Genomic DNA, 20,953 nt, shown 5'->3' with positions numbered 1-20,953 from the left:
GGGGCTGCTTGGCCAAGTGGCCCCAGGACGGGCCTGTCCAGCTCCAGGGAGATGAGAGGCGAGGGGGTAGGACTTCATGGTATCCGTCCAGGTCCCCTATGAAGTGGTCAGCCCAATGCTAGCAGCTCCCGAGGCCCCACTGTTTGAGACGAGCTGACTTACAATAATGACTTTATTTTAACATGTTTAATTACAGACATAAAATAGCTGGGGAAGGGGGTGCGCCCCAGCCGAGCCCCACCCTGGGGCTGCCAGGAGGGGGGTGCAGGTGAGGCCTCCCTGACGACCCTCCTTCCAGGGGTCTTCCTATGGCGGGGCCCTATTGCTTTAGCAGGGGAGGGGCCATGCAAGTAAGGGGGGCGGGGAAGCCTCTGGGCCCCGCCCCCCCACGGCTGTGCTGGCCTTCCTCCAGAATGCCCGGTCGGCGCCCCACCCTCAGCCTCTCCACCTCCGTCTTCTTTGTCGGGGGAGCAGACCATCTGGCCAGCCCCCCACCCCCTCTGCAAACCTAAAGGGGAATAAATACAAACTTTACAAAGTAAAAGGGGGTCCAACGTTGCCCTGGGCTGGGCCTGGGGTCGATGGGGAGCAGGGCCCTGCCACGCGGGCCTCACATCATCCCTAACTGCAGCAGCGTGCTGGCGTAGGCCATGGGCTTGACGTCGGGGTGAGGCTGCAAAACCAGAGGCACAGGGTCAGACACAGAAACGGGCCAGCAGTGGGGCTGGGGCAGGAGGGGGTCCTCGGAGCACCAGAGGCAGAAACCAGCCCCCACTGCCCACTCTCCCGCCCCCAGAACGGCTCTCCGCTCTGGCCCAGGCTTGGGGGCAGACTCACCACTGCTGTGAACTGGTGGAACTGGGGCCGCAGGTCAGAGCCCCGGAGGTGGATGTAGGCGGCTTTGTTCCCCATCTGGTCGCTGTGGGGATAAGAGCAGAGGGGCCGTGTGGTCAGTCAGAGGCTGGGAGGGGCTGAGGGATGAACGCGCAGGGAGAAGGGTCCTGGACAGAGAGACAGGGACACAGATGTCAGGAGAGAGGAATCGAGGTGGAGAGGGGCCCTGGGAGCCCAGAAAGAGGAGTAGGGATGAAGGAGAGAGAGCCTGGCGGGGGCCGGGTGCCAGGAGGAGCAGGCCCGGGGAGCAGTGCCAGCAGGGGCAGAGGGTGGAGGCAGGGCTCAGGCCAAAACACAGTCCCAGATCCAACCACACCCTGGCTCTAACCACCAGGCAACACGGGGCACAGAGGAGCGTGGTGACCGGCCAGCTGGGATGGACTCGGTCTCTGGTCTTGTCCAGAGCATGGGAGACTCTGGCTTCTTCAACCAAACACGAGCAAAGCGGAGGAGGGCAAGACGGACGGGGAACTCAAACTCGCGGACCACGGGTCCTGCTTGGAAGCAATCAACTGGAAAGAGACACTGAGGAGGGCTACGTGGGGAAAGGGAGCCCTGGCGGGGTTCAGGCGACCTGAAGGACTGACAGTGGTCATCACAGTTACGTACAGAAGAGCTCCTTCCTTCAGAAACGCCCTGAGCCATCACCGGGCGGAAGACAGGACGCGTGGGGTTAGCTTCCCAAGAGCCCACGGTGAGGGCGGGGGTGGGGTGAGAGTCGGTAATTGTTGAACCTGGGTGACGGGTATGTGGGTGTTCATTACAATTTCTGATGTATCTCTGGAATTTTCTACCATGAAACGTTAAAAAGAAAAGAAAAGAAAAGAAAACCAGTGGGCTGCGAAGAGCAGCCCAGCGGGCAGGGGTGGGGACGCACCAGTAGTTGGGGGCAGAGAAGACGGTGACGCAGCGGCCGCCGTGCGCCACCTCGTAGCCCTCGGCCTTGACCTCGTGGCTGCGGATGATGTAATCCAGCTTGTTCTCCTCCAGGAAGGCCTTAGTGACGTCGGGCCCGAACTGGCAGCTCACGCCCCGCTTGCTGACCGAGCGCCCGTTCTGGGGAGACACGCAGCTCAAGGCATCTACTACCCCCTGCCCTGCCCGCCCTGCCCACAGCCCGAACCTGCCAACCACAGCCCCAGGCAGACTGACCTGCGGCTGCGGGTCGGACCAGAGCAGGTCGCACATGGGACCTGGAGGGGAGAGAGATGAGCGTCAGGGGCTGGGCGAGGATGCCACCCTCCACGGAGGTCACAGGGCACCTGAGGCGGGGTTCTGGGCCACCACGGGCCTCCCCGCCAACCTCCCCGTGAGACCCCATTCAATCTGTATGACCCCCAAAGCTGGAAGGAGTATTTTTTTTTTAAGTTTATTTTTTTTTCCCGGCTGCACCTCGCAGCACACCGGATTGTAATTCCCCGACCAGGGATGGAACCTGGCCCTCTGCAGTGGAAGCATGGAGTCCGAACCACTGGACTGCCCGGGAGGTCCCTGGAGGGAGTTAAATAAATGACGGCTGCAGACACTCCTGCTCCCTGGCCAGCACCGCCCCATGAGGGAGGTGCACGGATCCAACATGCAGGACAGGAAGGTGAGGCTGTCCCCAGCCACCCGGTCACCTGAATCTGGGGGCTGCCGACTCCGCTCGATCTTCCTGATGTCATCCAGGGTGACGCCGTCTTCACTGAACAAGCCCCCGTGCATGATCTGGGGTTCAGGGGGGACAGCAGTATGAGGGGAGGGGCCGGCCACACCCCCACCCTCTGCCTCGCAGCCTCGTGTGGCGGCCGGGTCGGGGAGCCTGCCTCACCAGCACTTTGCCATTGATGCACTGGGCCAGCGGGAGCCACTCGAACACCTCGCTGAAGAGCTCGTACATCTGGGCTGTGTACTTGGCCTTCACCTCCCCCTCGAAGCCATAGATCTGGTTCATGTTGTCCGTCTCATGGTTGCCTGGCCGACAGCAGCATGAAGAGAAACCTCAGCATCCTGCTGCTGGGCGGGGCGCCCTCCAGCTCAGACCCCAGTCGAGGCCGAGAAGGACCACCCGGAAGCCCCAGCCAGTGGCATTCACGCAGCAGCTCGCGGGTCCTTCCCAGCAACCCCACGAGGTGGAGACGCTGTTCTCAGTCCTCTGTCTAGAGGGGCGGACGGGCCGAGAAGATCCACAGGTGTGTGGTCACAAGGCCTAGGCTGGCCCTGATCACCATGGGTCCAGCCCTGGTCCCAACCCTAAGTGACCAGAGGCACGTCCCTTGTCCCCTTGAGACTTGGATTCCTTCTTAAAGGACCAGCCACACTTATCATGCTAGAAGCATCAAGCAAAGGGGGGGTTTTGGAGCGGAAGAAAGGCGCCCCTGCAGTGCCTGCCGTGGGCCAGCCCCGTGCCTGGGCGTCTACCTTCCCACCAGAAACCGTCCTCCTCCCTCTGGGGCCGGAGGAGGCCAGGGAGCAGCCAGGTCCCCCACAACTGCCGAGTCCGGACTGTTTGAGTCCAGCTCTGCGCCGCCTCCTCCAAGGAGGCCGGCAGTAGGCGCTCATGGGATCTGTGCCACGTGCCAGGAGCACTGCGAGAACTCCTTGAACCTGGACGTGAACCCGGGGGCATCAGCACGGCTGTCCCCTGACCGGGGATTGAACCTGGGCCCTCTGCATTGCGAGTGTGGAGTCTCTGCCACTGGACCGCCTCGTGCGTCTCAGAGCCCCCAGTCCAGCCCCTGCCCCTACTCCATCCCGCTTCTCCTCCGCTCCTCTCCTCTGCACTGTCCCCCTTCTCGGCAGGCAGAGTCTCCCCTCGGTCCTCACTCCCTGGTGAGCTGACCCAGCTCAACGCCACATGTACGCTGAGGAACCCCACTTTATAGCCCCCGGAGGCCTCCTAGACATCTCCTCTCCGCCTCACAGCCACATCCAGATCCAAGCTCCCCACCTTCCAGCCTATACTCTGCTCTTCCCGTCACCCCCCAAGTTTCTCAGTGGCAGCAGCTCTCCAGATGCTCCAGCCAAAACTCGGGAGTGTCCCCCTCCAACCCCTTCTTTCTCTCACATCTGCATCCAGCCCACCAGCAGGCACTCAGGCTCTACTCAAAAAGCGAGTCCGCATCCAACCACTGTTCCCACCTGGGTCCAGCTACCACCAGTCTCCCTGCTCCCTCTCTCAGCCCTTGGTCTGTTCCCCACACGGAGGCCCACAAGGTTCTATTAATACCAGAGATGGCCCCTGACCCTCCTCTGCTCAGAGGCCCCCCATGACCAAAGTCCTCACCGGGGCCCACAGAACTCCACTAACGCCATGCTGGTGCCCAGTGCCCAACCTGCCCAACCTGCCAGGGCGGCCCCGTGCATGGTCTCAGTGAAGACACAAAACAAACACGCCTGCAATCACTATCCCGCACATGCCCTGCCCAGGGCCCCGCGCTGACCCCAGACCCCACGCCGACCCCCCAGCTCACCTCGAAGTAAGTGAAAGTGATCTGGGTACAAGAGCTTAAAGCCAAAAAGGGTGAGGATCACTTCTACGGAGAAGGAGCCACGGTCCACAAAGTCGCCATTAAATATCTGCCCTGCTAAGGAAAACAAGAGGGAGTGCTCCCTCCCCAGCCCCTCCAACCCTGCTCCTGTTGGCACTACCCTGGGGCCAAGAACGCCAGCAGGGCTCGGGGCACCTGGGCTCTCCTCACTTTTTGGGTCTGACCCAGTAGTTTGGCCCCTCTGAGCCTCAGGAGGTACCAAGGTCCCCAATCTTGCCTGCTTCTTAGGGAAACTGACGGCAGAGGGAAAGACCCTAGGCAGTTAGCTGGCTTCAGCTCTCCCCCCAATACAGGCCCAAAGCCACAGGGCAATCGGTACATGGGCCTGGTAGCCCCGCCCAGTGGCCATTCATGGAACAATTATCCTAACATGAGCAAATACTTATACAATGAGGACCGGGACCCCCGAGCCTGTGTTCATCACAGGTATGAACACGCTACCCGTCTCAGTAGCCTGATGAGGCAGATCCATTTTACAAACGACAAACCTGAGGAACTGAGAGGTGAAGAGACCTGCCCAAGTCACATAGCCGGAAAAGGGCACGGCCAAGAGGGAAGCCAGGCGTGGGCAGGGCTGCCCCACCCTCACGTACGCGCTCTGCAGCAAGACACACATCCAGCCCCGTTTCAAGACGAGGAGAAGCCAGGGCTCGGACGCACTGGCCTCATGCCCAGGTCACAGCAGCCACGCACCAGCCCAGGCCTGTCTGGCCCTGGAGCCTGGAGTGCAAGGCCGGCAGCTGCTCCAGCCCGGCTTGGGGCCGGGGTGCTCATCAGGCCTCTCCCTTCTCAGGTTCAGGCAGGGAGTCCTCTCCCTCCTGTACTCCACCCTTGGGAGGAGAGGCCGGGGAGGAGGGACTGGCCCTTCTGAGGAAGGATACGTAGGGGTTGGTCTCCGAGGGTAAACCGTTGAGCTCAAATATGTTCAGGAGGTCATAGAACTGGCCGTGGGTGTCCCCGCACACTGTAATCTTCTCTGTCTGGAAGAAAAGAGGCCGCCGGAGAGGGAGGGGCCCAGAGAGAGACGTGTGGAGGGGGCAGAGGGGAGAGGAGGGGTGAGAGGTCACAGTGGAGTGAGAAGAACCATGCAACAGACACAGGCGGGGAGCACGAAATGCAGAGGGGAGGAGAGGGACAGGAGAGACACAGGGTGGGAGGAAGGGAGACCAAGCCAGGGGTTGGGGAGGAGGTTGAGGGGGGGTTTGTGAGTTTCTGAGCTCCGTGGGCCCTCCCCAGCCAGGGAGCTGCCCGCCCGCCCGCACACCGCCCCAGCACGCACCTCTTTGAGTGTGGTCTCCACGAGCGTGCTCAGCTTGGAGAGGACCTCTTTGACCTGTACTAGAATCTGAAAGGCAGGGCAGGCTGTGAGTGGGGCCCGCTGGAGGGCCAGCCGCCCACCCCAGCCCCGGGGAGACCAGACTGGCCAAGAGATGCTGCTGGGTGGAGGGGAGGGGAGAGGGGAGGGAGGGGCAGGGGAGGCCTAGCCAAGCACGTGCCCGCTGGGAACAGAGCCTGTGACCTGAGTGGGCTATGCAGTATTAAAACATCAGGACTATTTCATGGGAAAACCCAGATTCTCCGTTTCTCTTAAAACGATCAGCATCAGGCAGAACCACGTGGGATGAATCCAGATACAGAACGTTTAAGAGAATAGCTGGCTTGCAAACATCGAAGTGTCAAAGGCACAAAAATCTCCCCAAAAGGCATGAGGCTGCTCTAAATGAACAAAAAAGTAAAACAGCAGACCATACGCAATCATTGATCCCTCAATGGATTCTGGATTAGAAAAAAAAAAGAACAGCTAAAAAGGATGTTTGGGGGAAAAAACTGGGGAAAGCTAAACCATCAGCCTGGAAACACACAGTACTAGTCCTTGCGGACTGAAGACGGACTCGGCAGCGGCGTGCACACCTGGCCATGTGGGCAGCAGCAGCCGGCCTGCGGGCCGTCTGGGTCAGCCAGTGTTATTCTCTCGCCACCGAATTTCCAAGGTGGGAACGACTATAGTCATGCAGTAGAATGTCCTGTTGTTAGGGGACACAGGTTATGGTGCAACTTATTCTCAAATGGTTCAGGAAAAAGGAAAAAAAGAAAATACTGCATGTGTGTACACATGCATATACATAGAAAGATAAAACGAAGTGTCAATACCTTAATAACTGGTGACTAAGTGAAGGGGCTATGGACGTTAACTGTCCTGGTCTTTTGACTTTTCTGTGGGTTCAACAATTTGCTAAGTGAAAAGCTGGGAAAACAGTGCTAACAAAGAAAAGCAGGAGGTATCCACTTCCGGTCAGAATGTAGAAAGTTACAAAAGATTGTCACTGTTGCCTTAATGATGGAAACAAGCCAAGAAACAAGAAGAAAAAAGAAAAAACAAAGAACACGCTGAAACATCTCATAGTGAGGACTCAAAGGAACCTAAATGAGTCAAACTACAAGACAGGGAGGCGACCAGCTCTTCCCTGGGAGAGCGGCGGTGGCTGTGCTCCCCCCCCCCCACCCCCCAGCGGTGCAGCAGGAGGGCCAGGCTGAGAGGGGAGCGGGCGCGCCAGAGCCTGGGGGCCCCGAGGCAGAGGCCTCCGCCCAGGCCTGCGCATCCTTTCCCATGGCCACACAGAGGGCGCGAGGCGACATGGTGGGCAGGAGCCACCCGAGGCACAAACATGGGGGCGAGACTGAGAGCAGAGCGCCCCGCAGACACCCCAGCAGCCGGCAGCAGGGCTGAACATCAGAGCGCTTTCCTACAGCTCCGTGAGCTGGAGACCTGAGAGCGTACAGGCATCCCTGGGATTCCGCCAGGGTGAAGATCCCGAGCTCCGCCCCCAGGGAGTCCTGGCTCCCCTCTGGACACATCTGAAGCCAGCTCCAACTCGAGCTGCCCCTGAACTGCAGTGGGGACGGACACAGCCCCTCACTCTGGCAGCCCAACAGAGCAGGGCCTGCCCGTGTCTGCAGGAAAGTATCTGTCTCCATCGCTACTGTGCTTCTACACAAAGTGTCTGGCCCACGAGAAAAAAGCGCTAAGACAGGAAGAGCAGACAAACAGAAGCGGACCCAGAGATGACCCAGATGGTGGGAGATCTAGACAGAGACTTTAAAATAACTGTGTGGAAAATGTGTTGAAGGATCTCACAGAAAAGGTAAATGACATGCATGAACATATGGGGCCGAGAGACGAAAGCTATTAAAAAAGTAACCGATGGAAATGCTGGAGATGAAGAATTCATCTGCAGGGTGCCCGGCACACCGTGGGCTCAGCAAGTGCCGGCCAGCGGGACCGCCCTGCTCCTGCGCCCCCGCGGTGGTGGGGTTCAGGCCGGGCCAGCGCCTTGAGGCTACCCCGGGTCCCGGGCTCTGGGGGGCGCTACCTGGTAGGCGCACTTCCGGTGCAGCTTCTTCTGGTCCTTGTACCACTGCATGAGCTCCTTCATGAAGGTGATTGTCACCCTGCCGTCCTCCAGCTTGGGCCCACTGTACTCATCCTCGATGGCTGGCGTGTGAAGGGGGGAGGAGAGTCAGGGGCCGCGGCCACTGTCAGGATGGGAAGTGGGGCCTGGCCCCCAGGCACGGGGCAGGCTCGGCGCTAGACACACAGGTTGAGAGGGGATGGGCTGAAGACTCCGCTCCCTGGCCGGGGCCTCTCTCAGCCGGCCCCTTCTGCTCAGGTGGGCTCACAGGCCCTCTCCCTGACCTCCCGCCTACAGGGCACCCCCTCTCTGGCAGCCTCTCCCCCGGACTTGATCCGCTAGCATTTAATGCGTGAACTGACTATCCGTCCTCTCTCCCCACTAGGACACCCGCTCCACGGGGCAGGGGCTGTGCGGGTCACAGCTGTATCCCCAGTGCCCACAATGGGGGCACCCAGTAGGGACCCAATAATCATCCGTGGAATGAATGACAGACGCCTCTGAGTGCCCAGAGGACCTAGGGACAAATCAGGCCCATGATGGGTGGTGCAACTGCGGGATGGATATAGCAAGGAAGCTCGCCCACACCCAGGACCTCCAGCCCCCAGTCTGGACGGCGGGGTCTCCAGGAGCACAGACAGCGTGGGGGCGCAGGGACCAGAGGCGCCCAGCATGAACAGCAACGCAGGGCCCGGGCAAGGACGAGGAAGGCTCTGGGCCAGGCACAGCGGGCACCCAGGCCCGACTCACTCATGCTCTCGATGTCGAGCGAGTCCACGACGGAGCGCTTGTGCTCGTCGCCCGCAATGGCCCGCTCGAAGGCCTTCTGCTTCACGATCTTGTTGCACTCCTGGTACTTCATCTTGGCATCCTTGTCATGTGGCTTCACCTTCACCACCTGGTACGCAAGGTGGGCAAGAGAGGACAGAAGGAAGGAAAGAGTCATCAGCCCCCAGGTGAGGCGCGGGGCAGAGGGGTCACTGGGAGGCGGGGGAACCATGACTGCCCTTGGCTGGCCTGGCCCAGGGCTCCACGGACACTGAGCAGAGCACCCAGTCCCGTGGAGAAGGGGTGCAAGCCTGGACTCGCTCCCCGTCTAGGTCTTGGTTTCTGTGTCCCCAAACTGGGCGCGACAGCTGCCCACACAGGGCTGCCGAGAGGGAAAACGTATTAACCCATTCAGATGCTCCTTAATACACTGCAGCTCTGACCATCATCAAAATAAAACTGGCCCTGCTCCAGCTTCCTCGCTGGAACCAGAGGGGCTGAGAGGTCCCCGTGAGCTGGATCCAAGGTCATGGTTTACAGCCCGACTCAACCAAAGAGGCAATGACTGGCTGGATGACCCGGAGTCTCAGTTGTCTCATATCTGAGGTGGGGGAGGTGACAGGCTGTTGGGGAAGATCAGGAACCAGCACGGGCCTGGCATGCAGCCCGAGCTCTGCGGGCAGCCGCCGGCACCTGGTGGTCAGGCGCCTGGGGTCAACCTCGGGCCAGAGACCCAGGACCAGTAAGCTCCCTTGGTTCCCTCCTGAGAAAGGTGGAGGCGACAGAGCATGAACCCCGAGGCTGCCAGGAGGATGGAACGAGCAAACACTTGTTAAGGGCGTGCAGCAGCACAGGCCGCCCACGGCCCCTTTCACAGGCTGCCGCGTCCATGACATGGGATCGTATGCAGGAAGCACTGGGCGCTTGGCCATGGGACACACTCAGGTCCCAGGAAGAGGAGCCCGTCCCCTCCCCTCCCCCTACCTTCCGTCTCGCTTCCTACAGACTCTGATCCCCCAAGTCCAGAGGGAGCGGGGGCTGCATTCAGACCCCAACTCTGCCACTTATGTGCTGGGTGACCTTGGGCAAATGAATTCACCCCTCTGAGCCTCAGTTACCTGTAACTCTTCCTGTAATTATCAGTGGACCCTGCCTGACCTGCCCCCCCCCCCCCCGTTGGCCTCCCCAGGAGTGGGCTCCCACAGCCCTGTGCCACAGCACAGAAAACGGGGGTGCCAGGCAGCGAATGCACCCTGGTGGAAAGCCTGGCTGCATCAGAAGCCGGGGCAAAGGTGTTTGCTGATGAACCCCGAGGGTCAGTGTGGCTCACCCCCGAGAACGGGTGTGCAGACCAGGTGTGGGGGCAGGAAGCCGGGTCAGGGCAGGCTTGGGCCAAGGCGCCCTGCCAGGTGCCTCCACCTGCAGTGGGGTGTGGCGCAAGGCTTGGGAGAGAGGTGGCCCCGACAGTCCCTGGAGTCCTTCCCAACAAGCAGAGGTTAGGAGTCCACGGCCCAGGATGAAATCCAAATTGCGGCTCCGCCTGGCCCACAAGGGCCTGCCCAGCCCTCTGCGTTCCCTGCTTGCCCAGCGCGAACCAGCCAGACCAAAGCCACAAGTCCCCAAATGTGCCAGCCCCCTCTCACCTGCAGGCTGGTACCCCCTGGCCCAGAACACCTCACGTCCACCCTCAGTGACTCTCCAGCCCTGCCTCCTCCTCCTCCAGGTCTCAGCCCCCCGCCCCCGCCCTCTATCTCCCAGGCTGGGCCGGGCACCCGCCGTGGGCTCCCACAGGGCCCTGGGCTCCCTCATCGCCCCACCCCAGCCCTGAGCACCGCAGGAGTCGGGTCTACCTCCCCAGTGGAAGGTGGCCGTGGCCACGAGGGCAGGGCTGAGGCTGTGTCCCAGGTGTAAGGAGCGCCCCGAGTGGGCGGATGCCCCACTAAGCATTTCCTCTGAGCCAGCGCCCTCTTTTCAGAGAGCTCGAGGGCCGGGGTGCAGCCGGAAGCAAACACTGATGAGCCCAGGAACAAAGGAACGGAGCAGTAGCAGCGCACAGCTAAGCTTTCTCTGTGCCTGAGGCTGTAAGCCACGACCTCGCTCACTTTCTCCTCAGAGCAGCTCTCTGTGATGTCATCACAGCTCCACCTCACGGACAGACAGGGAAACTGAGGCTGGGAGAGGTGAAGTCACTGACCCAGGAAGCTAGGATTCCACTCTCTCTCTGCTGAAGATCCTGGTCCCACCGCACACGCTCGGACGGGACCCCTCCCCACCTACTGCCAAGGTCCCCACAGCCCCCGACACGCCTTCCAGGGACACGATGCAGGTCCGGGTCTTACGAGCAGGCTCTGGGGCCAGGCCTCCAGGCCTGCCTCCAGGCCTTGCAGTGGGGGGAGGCCCCGAGGCCTGTTGGCTCAGAACTGAATGCTGGACTTCTCTTTAAGAAGAGGGATCTCACAGCAAGTGGGGTCTGGGCTGTGTCCGGTCGGCATCCTGTGACAGCGATGCCAGGCATGTCGCTGGGGGAGAGGGGCGGTGGGGTCTCTGCCTTACTCCTTACACCTGCATGTGAAACCACAACGCTCGCAGAATAAACAGCTGTTTTTACAAAGTGGTTTCAGCCACGAGTATTCCCGGGCAGTAAGTCCAGGGACTCAGACCGATGATATGGTAGCACGGGCTTGTGACCCCCACATGATGCCACGGGGCCAGCATGTATCTGGGAAACGGGAGCTCTGTAGAGTTCAGGAAGGTGACCCAGAGCACACGCTCCACGCAACAGGACGTCCCCAGCAAGTCTGGGTGGCGCCTGGTAACCACGCTCACTCCTGTTTCCGCAGTAAAACCTCCAGTGGCACCACATGGGACTGCAAACCCTCCAAACCCAGGAAGTCCCGGGGGCAGGTAGGGAGTAGAGACGGAGTCCCCCGGACCCAGCCTGGGCCCTCGTGACTGTCTGAGCTCCAGCTGCAGACAGGACAGAACACAGGTGGAATCTTGTGAGAAGAGGACCCATAAAGGGGCAGGGAATCCTGGAGCCAGGGTCCCCCTGAAAGAATGAACTTGGAGATGAGGGAGAGGCGTTGGTGGGGGGATTCAACACGGACCTGGAGAGGGGCGATCAGCTCCTGCCCTGGAGGTGGAGCAGAGTGGAGACACCCCCGAGCCCCCAGCCCCTAACAAGGCCCTGTGTCTGCACACAGCCCTTCCTGGGGGGCCGTGGGCTCTTCCCAGACACCCCCAAGAGAAAGCACAGCCAGAAAGTGCCCTGAGTGGGGGCCCTACTCTCGCTGAGTCCTCACAAGGCCACCGAGGCAGGAGATCCAAAGCGCTCAGAGCCACACAGCTCACAGCCTGGCGTTCTGACCGTGGAGCTGGTGAATCCAGCCCCTGCACAAGTGGCCTGCAGACTGGAGACCATGACTCAAGGTAAGAATTCACACCTAATACACACCTGTATTCACATAAATGAAAAATATTCGTACACACACACATATGTGTACTTCCTCCAAACTGAACTGCTGACTTCTCTAGTCTATCTGAAGAAGACAGAAGTACTGGTCTCAAACAGCCCACTGAGCATTACAAGCATGGACTCTGGGTTCACGTCTCTCGTCTCTGCTGGGCGACCTTGGAGGAGGGATATCATCTCTCTAGACCTCAGTTTCCGTGCTGTAAAATGGTAAATCCGTTTTCCTTCATGTACAAAGCACGTAAAGCGCTCACAACAGAGCTGGGCCCGCAGTGAGCGTGCAGACGAGGAAACTGAGGCTGAGAAAGGAAAGGCCCTTCACCTGAGGGCCAGGCCATGTGATGCTGTCTAACCAAGGTCGTGTCTTGGTTCCACCTCCAGCGGTGCCAAGACTGAAGAGGGGTCTGGGCCCATGCTCCGCAAATCCCTAGCGTGTCACCACACAATGGCTCCGGAAGTACAGCCTGCATGGGGACCCCCCCGAGGCTGGCCCCTCTGCCCTGCACCCAGAGTCTGATGAAACATGTCAGAAAGGACAGCCTGCAGGCAGGTGGGTGGTCCAGGCTGGCAAGGACCTCAGGCTCATGCAGGGGGTCCCCAGGGCTGCTGGCAGAGCCTCCAAAGGGAAAGTGGCCGTGACCCGGCCCCTACAAATCCCGCAAGGCCGGGATAAAGCTGTGTATGCCCGCGAGATGGCTGGAAGTGACCATCTCAGACTCCAGGAGTACGCGCTGCGAGGCCCCAGGCTGGGTCAGAGCAGTGAGAAAACCTCCATTCCGGGCCTTGGGGAGATGGCCCTGCAACCCAGGAAGGCAGACCCCGTGCAGATCTGCACTTGGGGCTCCTCTCATTTTCTGCCCCTTCCCTTCTGTCCCCAGCCCCTCCCCCGCTTTGGAGACCTGCCCCCACCCACTCCAACTGCCCTCCTGAGTTACTCATTACTGAGCCCTCCAGGCCCCGTGACCTGTTCTCACACCACTTCAGCAGCACCCGACAGCCACCCGGGAGGTGGCTACGCCTCTCGGCACCACCTCCAAATGAGGACACCCCGGGCCCAGGCAGGGGACCGGCTGGAGAACAGCCGGGGAGCCCAAGCTTGTCTGGACCCCGCTTTGCAGCTCCTTCCTCCATCCTCCTGGGGGGTCATCCCAGCCCCCGCCTCCACTCCACCTCCCGGGCTCTAAATCTTCTCCTCCTCCCTGCCTCTGCCCTGCCTGCCCTGCCACAGGTGCCCTGGCCCAGGGCTCGGCGCGAACCTGCACTGAAGGCCGCCCTCCTCTCTGGGCCGGCGGCCAGCAGCCTGCCCCGGCCGTGTGACCTGCCCCCTCCAACCGCAGCCCGCAGCTTTCGGCCTCCCGTGTTGTCCTGCCTGACACAACAGAAGCTGCTCAGAGCGTGTGACGGAGAAAATGAAAGGAGGCAGTGAGGTTGTGTGCGCGTGTAAGGGGGGGCACGACAATCATTCATTCAACAAACACTAAGCCCCTGCTGGGTGCCAACCACCGTCCCAGGGAGCGTCCCAGAACAAAGAGAACCCCCGCTCTCAAGGAGCAACTCTCTGGATGGGGGAAGACGCCGGCCAGAGGCTGGGCTGCCTGTGTTTAGACCCCAGCTCCACTGCTTGCCTGCTGCATGCAGGTGGGCGGGCCTTGAGCCTCCTGGGCCTCAGTCTCCCCATCTGTACAATGGGGGTAACCATAGTTCCCGCCTCACAGGGCTGCCACACAAGTCACTCAGCCGGCTGACGTGAAGGGGAGGGGACGAGCCTGGCACGCAGGCATGCTCTGTGAGGCCTTCCCCTATCACGACCAGAGCAGTGACAGCAGCGGGAGCGGTGGATGAGTGAGTGACCTGGCCGGTCCCTGCTGTCCTCTGGGTCCCCTCCCTCGTCACCTCATCAAAACACATCCCCGTGTGCTGTGCCTCTACAGCATCTCGCCCTGTTCTCTTTCTCCCACGCCCACATCCTCACCTGCAATGGCTGTTTGCCCTCCCAATGACAGCTTCATTTTTTTGCCCTCCTCTAAACTATAAGCTCCACCAGGAGGGCTGTGTGCTTCTTGTTCACCAACAGTAATAACAACAATAATCAGGATAGTTAATTACATGTGCCGACTACGCGCTGGGTGCTGTTCTAAATGCCTGAAAAGCAGAGGCTCGTTTACTCTTCACGGCAACCCCAAGAGGCAGGTCTTTGCCCCCCCCTCACCATTTCACAGATATGGGGAAGAACACACAGAGAGGCCTCGCCCCTCTCCCAAGGTCAAGCTGGGCTGTGAACCCAGCTGGCATGTGCTGGATGAGCGAGCGGTGAGTAAATGTGCGCACAGCCTCTTCACGCCTTGCCCGTCAGGTCTGGCCAAGCACGAGGAGGCCCCGGCCCGCCCCGCCTGGCCCCCAGCACCAGCCCGGTTCAGGCCTGCTCACCGTCTCGTAGTCACGCAGGGCGGCCCGGAACTTGCCCAGCGCCATGTTGCTGGCGGCCCGGCGGTAGTAGCCCTTGATGTACTTCTTGTCCATCTCGACGGCCCGCGTGGCGTCGGCCAGCGCGTAGCCGTAGCACTCGGTGCGCAGGTAGGCCAGGCTGCGGTTGCCATAGTAGATGGCGTTGCTGGGGTTCAGCTCGATGGCCTGGCTGTAGAACTTGATGGCGTTCTCGTAGTCCTTGGCTGTGAAGATGCAGCGGGGGGTGGGGGAGGTGGGTATGAGGCAAGGGTGCCACCCCCAGCCAGCAGGGGTCCTAGGCTGGGTGCTGGCCAGTCCCCCCACTTACAGATGGAGAAACTCAGGCCCAGAATGGAGCTCAGAAACGTCTCTCCAGCCCGCTCCCCTTCCTGACTTGTCCCACCCTAGCACAAGCCCAAATCCCTAACTCCCTAAATCACTTCCACATACCTGCCCACCCAACCATCGCCCACCAAGGCCCCAGCTGGGCAACACTTCCTCCAGGACTTCCGGAGGGCCTTCTGAATGTGCCCCGGAGAGGGTATGTTAGTGAGTGCCAGCCCTGAGATGGTAATCAGCAACTCTGAGTCTGCCCTGAGCCCCAAAACAAGTATACAAGCCCAAAGAGGGGTTCCAGTAAAACAGGAAGTGGGGACAGAAAAGGGACCTACTTAGGTCTCAGGAAGGCAACACATCAAAGAGACTCAAAGGAAGCGATAAACCAGACCAGAGGAAGAGCATTCCCCACAGAAGGAACAGCAGGTGCAAAGGTACTGGGGAGGAGAGCACGGAGTTCTAGCGCCAGCGAGAGGGTGGTGTGTCTGGGGCAGACTGAGCCTGGGGAGGGTAGGATGTGAGGGCAGGCGGGCTGGCAGGACGCATCCCGAAGTCCGCAGCCAGAGCAGGGTGCAGCGGCAGGACGTGACATCTGGCCAAGGGGAAAAGTCCATTTTATTTGAAACGCGCCTCGGCTGTGCCCTGCACGTTACATCTCGACCCGGGGCATCCGCATGTCCCCACGGCACAAGCACCGTCTGGTGCTCCCTCTAAGCAAGCCACAGAGGTCTCGTTCAAGGTCAGACGCTCAGTCTGTATCTGCAGAGCTGTCTTGGCCCACGTGGCTGTTCGACAGGCAGGAGACCGAAGCCAGGGGGAGCGCCCGACCTGGGGGGACGTGGTGTGCCAGGTGCCTTGTGGGGCTCTTGGCACACGGGTCCCTGCACTGAACCCTCATGGCACCCCGAGGACAGCTGCGTTAGCCCCACTTTTCAGATGAGGCTCTAAGAGGGAAACCACATCACCCGGCAAGTGGCAGACAGGGATTCCGAGTCAGGCCAAGTGCCGTGGGCTCCCACGTTCAACCTCCGTACCAGGTGGCCTCTGGGGGAGACCGGCATGGGGCAGACATGGGCATGGGGGCAGGCAGCCTGGGCCCCATCCCCGCTCTGCTCCTAGCGAGCTGTGTGTCCCGGGGCAACTTACGTACCCACTCTGGGCTAAAGTTTCAGAGAGTCCTCCCAACCTCAGCCTAAAATGAGAACTCCTGCCCTAACTCCCACTGTTCTTTTCCCCAGAGGCATCTGAGAAAACAGGTCTTTCCTTTGTTGTTGTTTGCTTACTGCCCAGCCTCCCGGTGTGAACTTAAGTCCTGTAAGGGCAGGGGCACTGTCTGTCTTATTCTGACCCTGGCCCTGTCTGAGGACACAGCCCACCCCGGCCTGCTGTCCAGGGGCTCACGGTCCAGCTGGAGGGTGGGACGGACACACTGCACACGGATCACCGCCCCCAGACCATGACACCCGCAGTGTTGTGGCTGGGGCCACCCAGAGGGGATGCCGGGGCTGAGACTCGGAGGAGGAGGAGTCGGGAGAAAAGAACGGAAGAGGACTCCCAGCTCCATGAGTGGTTCCTGAATGAATGAAAGAAGGAAGGTAGGAAAGAAAGAGAAAGACGGACACACCAACAGTAGGGAAGGAAGCCAGGTGCTGGGAGGTGCCAGGACAATATAACAACGATCCCTTCCGCAGCTAACGTCTGGCAACCTTTCAAATGGCTCGGATGTCACCTCCTTTGAGAAGCCTTCCTTGACACCCAGGCGGGGTCAGGCACCTTTCTGGGCGGCCCCCGCCCCAAGGCTCCACTCTCTCAGGTCTGCCCTCTCTGGGCAGTCACCGTTAGGTGATGGGTGTGTCTCCCCAGGACCGTGAGCCCTGGAGGGCAGGCCCAGGACTTCTCAGAAACATGCCGGGGCGGAACGAGGCAGTCCGACCGACCCTCCCTGGAATGCCAACACCTTCGAGGACTCCTTCCAGCCTCCTGGCCGGATTCCAGAGGCCGGCAGCCAGCGTGCCTACCGAGTACCTTTGGGCATGGGGTGGGGAGCCTGACATCAGGGTCTAAGGATCCTGACCATGAGATCCTGGACAGATAGCCTCCCCTCTTTGAACCTCAGTTTGCTCATCTGAAATGTGGGAAGCACAACCGGTCCCGCCTCATGGGCTGGCTGTGAGGGTTAAAGAACTCCCAGATGAAATGTGGCTATAGCTGAGAAAGCGATCAGCAGATGCTCATAAAAGAACTGACTGAACAACTCACTGAAGGGAAGAGACTAGAAAAGAGGAAACGGGAGGGGCCTGGGCTTCACACAGCTATCCGACACCAGATCCCAGCCCAGCTCTACAAATATGAGTGCACTTAACCCTTAAGGGAGGCCCCATTTTAGAGACGAGAAAAGTGAGGCACAGAGAAGTTAAGGTCTTCCCAGGGGTCACACGGCAGGTAAGATAAAGAAACAAGATTTGAACCCGGGCAGCCTGAGCCCTTAACCGCGTGAAGTCTTGGACTCAGGGGCCTCCTTGGGGGTTAAACGGAACCCCTCTCTTTATACAGAAGGCGGTGGGGGGCGATGAGGCTCAGAGAGAGGGGAAGAGGGGTGAATGACACGAGGGACCAGGCTCTTCCCCCCTGGGGCCTTTGGATCAGGCCTGAGTTCCCAGGGGTCAACCAGCTAGGGTCCTGCAAGCCCCTGGGGGCCCTCGTCTCCCCCTTCACCGCCCCGGGGCCAGGACGGCTCCAGGTAGGGCTGTGGGTAAGGACTCTGAATGTGGGAGCCAAGCACGTGGTGAGGAAGGGGAATATCCGGGCCATGCTGTTCGCACACTCTGACCTTGAGCAAGCGGTTTCACTTCTCAGAGCCTCAGCTTCCTCTATAAAACAAACAGGGCCGCTCCTGCCTGCCTCCCAGCGCCCGGGGGAGGATTAGACAAAGTGGTGTACCTGGCCCCCGCGGGGGCTCAATTAAGGCGAGCTGTAATTAATCTTTTTATTGTTATTCCCCTGACCCCTGGGACTGGGGCCTGTGCCTACAGCTGCCTGCCAGACAGCAAGGGGCTTGGACCAGGAGGGGCATCCCCCTCCATTCCAGCTCAGTGCCAGCGCTGCTGGCTACCTGCCCAGTCTCAGGTCTCCCAGAGCTCAGAACCCAGGTCCTGGGGGGGCAAGGAGCCCCTCCGGAAGGCCCACTGTTTCCCAGAATTCTCCCCTCATCTCAGCATCTGCCCCCATGTTGCCGCTCTTCTCAAGCCCCATTTCAGGAGCAGTCTCACCTTCCACGCTGCCCCATGCTAGAGACTGGGCCCTGGCAGGGACACCTGATCTGTCAACCCTCAAAGCCAGGCAGTCACCTTGTTCTGTCAGGTCAACCTCCAGAAAGTCTCTCAAATCTCTTCTTTCACATCCATCCTGACTGCCCGTCTCTGCCTGGCCTGGCCTTCATCCTCTCCTGTCCAGGGTCCTGCCTCAGCCTCCCCCAAGCTCTTCCAGCCCCCAGTCCTTCCCCTCCAGAGGGGTCTTCCTAGAGCCGCAAACCCAATCCCATCCTTTCCCCGCCCAGAACCATCCCTGCCTCCTCAGAGTCCCCACGCGGGATGCTCAGGCTCCCCCTGCAGCCTCACCATCAACTCTGGCCTCTCAGGCTCCAGCCCCGCTCACTTCCTCAGTGCTCGGCTCACCTCTGGGCCTTTGGCATCCCGCTCTTCCCTCCTGGGGTTCCCTCTCTCCAGGTGACCGCTATCACTCTCCCTCTGAAACACTTCTTGAGTCGGCTTCTGTCTCTCTGGCCCGGTGGGCACCACTCACCTGTCCACCATCCTAGTCTCTTTCCGGGTCTCCAGCCTTGCCCTTGGATCCGGTCTCTGCAAGGCCACTGGGGGATCCCCTTCCATTGCTAAGCAGCCCATGTTGCTCCTCTCTTCAAATGTCCCATGGCTTCCTGCCACCCTCGCGATGACATCCACACTCCCTGACCCGCCTCCAAGGTCTACCTCCAGCCTCACCTCTCACCAGTCCCAGCTCCTTCTCACTGCTCCGGTCTAACCTGACCTTCCCACCAGAGGCTAGCTCTCTGCTAAGGCTCGAGATCCCTCCCACGCCACACCCCACCTCCATGGCCCTCTGCTATGGGCCTCCTCTCTCTCCTTCAGGATCAACTCTATTGGTCTATAGTTTTAGTCTCTTCTGCTCTTCAAAAAAAAAAAAGCAGCACCCCCCACCCCCAATTTCTCCACTCCCCCATAGAACCAAAATTCTCAAGACCCCTGTCAACACTGGCTGTCTCCACTTCCTCATTTCCCATTCACTCTTCAGCGCCCTCCCCTCTGGCTACCAGCCCCATCATCCCCTAGAAACTGCTTGGGTCAAGGCTACCACCAACACGTTACGGAGCCAAATCCAACGATCAATGCTCGGTGCTGGCTTTTGCAGTATCCCACCTCAGGCACATCCCCTCCTTCCAGAAGCACTCCTTTCTCTCAGCTTTCCTGATTTTCCTTCCACCTCAAGGACCACTCCAACGCAGCCTCTTCAGTTCTAACCACTAGAATCCCTTGAGGTTCTACCCTAATCCCCTTCTCTTCCAAGGTGACCTCCTCCATTCCTATAGGCTGTTGCGGTCCACCCAGAGGCTGATTCTGCCCAAATTCCTCACTAGCGAGTTCCAGGCTGGTCCATCTCTCCACTCAAGAGCCCCTCTGGGAGAGTCGAGTCAAATCTGAACTGGTCTGTGCAGTGACTTATGAAACCCTAAGATATGTGGCCCCTGTCCTAAGGTTATCTTGTATCTGTTTCTCTGCTAACTTGTTAAAGTTCCAGCCAAGCCAGCCAGTCTCCTTTCATTTCCGACCTCAGGGCCTTTGCACAGGCAGCACCACCCACCTGGGACACTCCTTCCTTTTCCTCCCCAACCTCTCTAAGGTCGTGGCCTCCACCCCTTATTCTCTATGTCTCTGTTGGGGGTTTTCAAAAGGAATCATCACAGCTTTTAAATATTTTATTATTTCTCTGTGTGTTTGCTCAATGTCTGATTCTCCTGCTAAATTACAAACTACCTAAGGGCAGGGCCACATCTGTGTCACCTGCTGCTGTGTACCTAAAGTCAACCACAGTCCTTAGCACGCAGCGGATGCTCAATAAACGGACCGAATCAATGAATGAATGGGTGCGCCCACACCCTACTTTCCTAAGATCCTAAGTCATACTAGTCTTGGATTGCCTCACCTCTACCCCGAGAACCTTCCCTCTCCTGGAGTAACCTCAAATCTCCTCCTTCCTGGCCCTCCCATCTAATGATCTATTTCCCATGCCTACGATCGCCTGCTCTACCGGGACAGTTCCCCCCCTTCCCCCAACTTGGTGCCTCTCCACTTGGAGTCTCCCCACTTGGTAGCGCCATCACTCCTCCGCCCCATGTCACGACTTGGTAGCGCCCTCTTCAGGTCGTGCCATAAGCTGACACCTCTGGGGTCTCACATTTGGTGGTGCTCCCATTCCGGTCCCCCTCCCGTTTCACACTTGGAAGCGCCCTCCTCGGTCTCCCCACTTAGCACCCGCTCCGCTCGCCACTTCCAGGTATCACCCCTTCTCTCCGGAGCCCCCTCTGTCGCCCCTTGGTAGCGCCATCCTCGCCCTCCCCACGCCCGGTCACTTGGTAGTGCCTGCCCCGCGCCCAAGCTGCCGCTCCGCGTTGCCATGGTTCCGCGCGGGCCCGGCACCCCTTGACTTGGGGCTGCTCTCCACCCTCCCTCACTCCCTCCAGGGCGGGCGCACCTTTGAAGTAGTCGTTGGCCTGCGTCTTGAGCTCCTCTGCCCTCTTCAGAGCGCCATCAGCCGGGGGCTCGTCCCGGGGGGGCTCAGCACACTCAGTCCGCTCGCCCTCCGCCATCGCCATGCCGCAAAGCGACCCCCACCCTGGCAACGGCCTCCAGCGGCACCCGGCCGAATCGTCGCGAAGGAGTGCCGACTTGCCGCTGCCGCTGTTGCACAAGTGTCGTAAAGCGCGGGCCCCGAAAGCTCCCTTCGCGCGCCTGCGCAGGGCCCTTTCGCCGTAGAGCGCGCGGAGGACAAGGTGACCAGACGGTCTCCGACGGCGCCCTTCCTAG

The 20,953-nt window shown here is 60.0% G+C and overlaps 1 protein-coding gene across 1 annotated transcript; it reads right to left on the bottom strand.

Annotated features, from left to right (window-relative positions):
* Positions 1 to 154: 154 nt before the first annotated feature.
* PPP5C (protein phosphatase 5 catalytic subunit) lies at positions 155 to 20,929 on the bottom strand. The gene is made up of 13 exons (XM_006067475.3): positions 20,622 to 20,929; positions 14,502 to 14,743; positions 8,585 to 8,732; positions 7,796 to 7,917; positions 5,704 to 5,769; positions 5,306 to 5,404; positions 4,347 to 4,452; positions 2,705 to 2,847; positions 2,514 to 2,601; positions 2,047 to 2,087; positions 1,772 to 1,950; positions 838 to 919; positions 155 to 673 (listed from the first exon to the last, which is right to left on the bottom strand). Exons 1-13 carry the CDS (start codon positions 20,740 to 20,742, stop codon positions 611 to 613), a joined length of 1,500 nt encoding a protein of 499 aa, XP_006067537.1. The 5' UTR covers positions 20,743 to 20,929; the 3' UTR covers positions 155 to 610.
* Positions 20,930 to 20,953: the final 24 nt, after the last annotated feature.

Source organism: Bubalus bubalis, chromosome 18 (genome assembly GCF_019923935.1).
Source record: "Bubalus bubalis isolate 160015118507 breed Murrah chromosome 18, NDDB_SH_1, whole genome shotgun sequence".
NCBI classification, from domain to species: Eukaryota; Metazoa; Chordata; class Mammalia; order Artiodactyla; family Bovidae; genus Bubalus; species Bubalus bubalis.
Note: the sequence above shows the minus strand (reverse complement) of the source record. Positions and strands in the feature narration are given on the sequence as shown.

What these genes read in the sequence shown, in the direction of transcription:
- PPP5C (XM_006067475.3), bottom strand. Translation starts at nt 20,742, where the DNA reads ATGGCGATGGCGGAGGGCGAGCGGACTGAGTGTGCTGAGCCCCCCCGG. An exon ending in GCTCGACATCGAGAGCATGA is followed by an intron (nt 7,918 to 8,584) that starts GTGAGTCGGGCC and finishes TTCACACGCCAG; the next exon opens with CCATCGAGGATGAGTACAGT. An exon ending in GCATCAATGGCAAAGTGCTG is followed by an intron (nt 2,602 to 2,704) that starts GTGAGGCAGGCT and finishes CCTGAACCCCAG; the next exon opens with ATCATGCACGGGGGCTTGTT.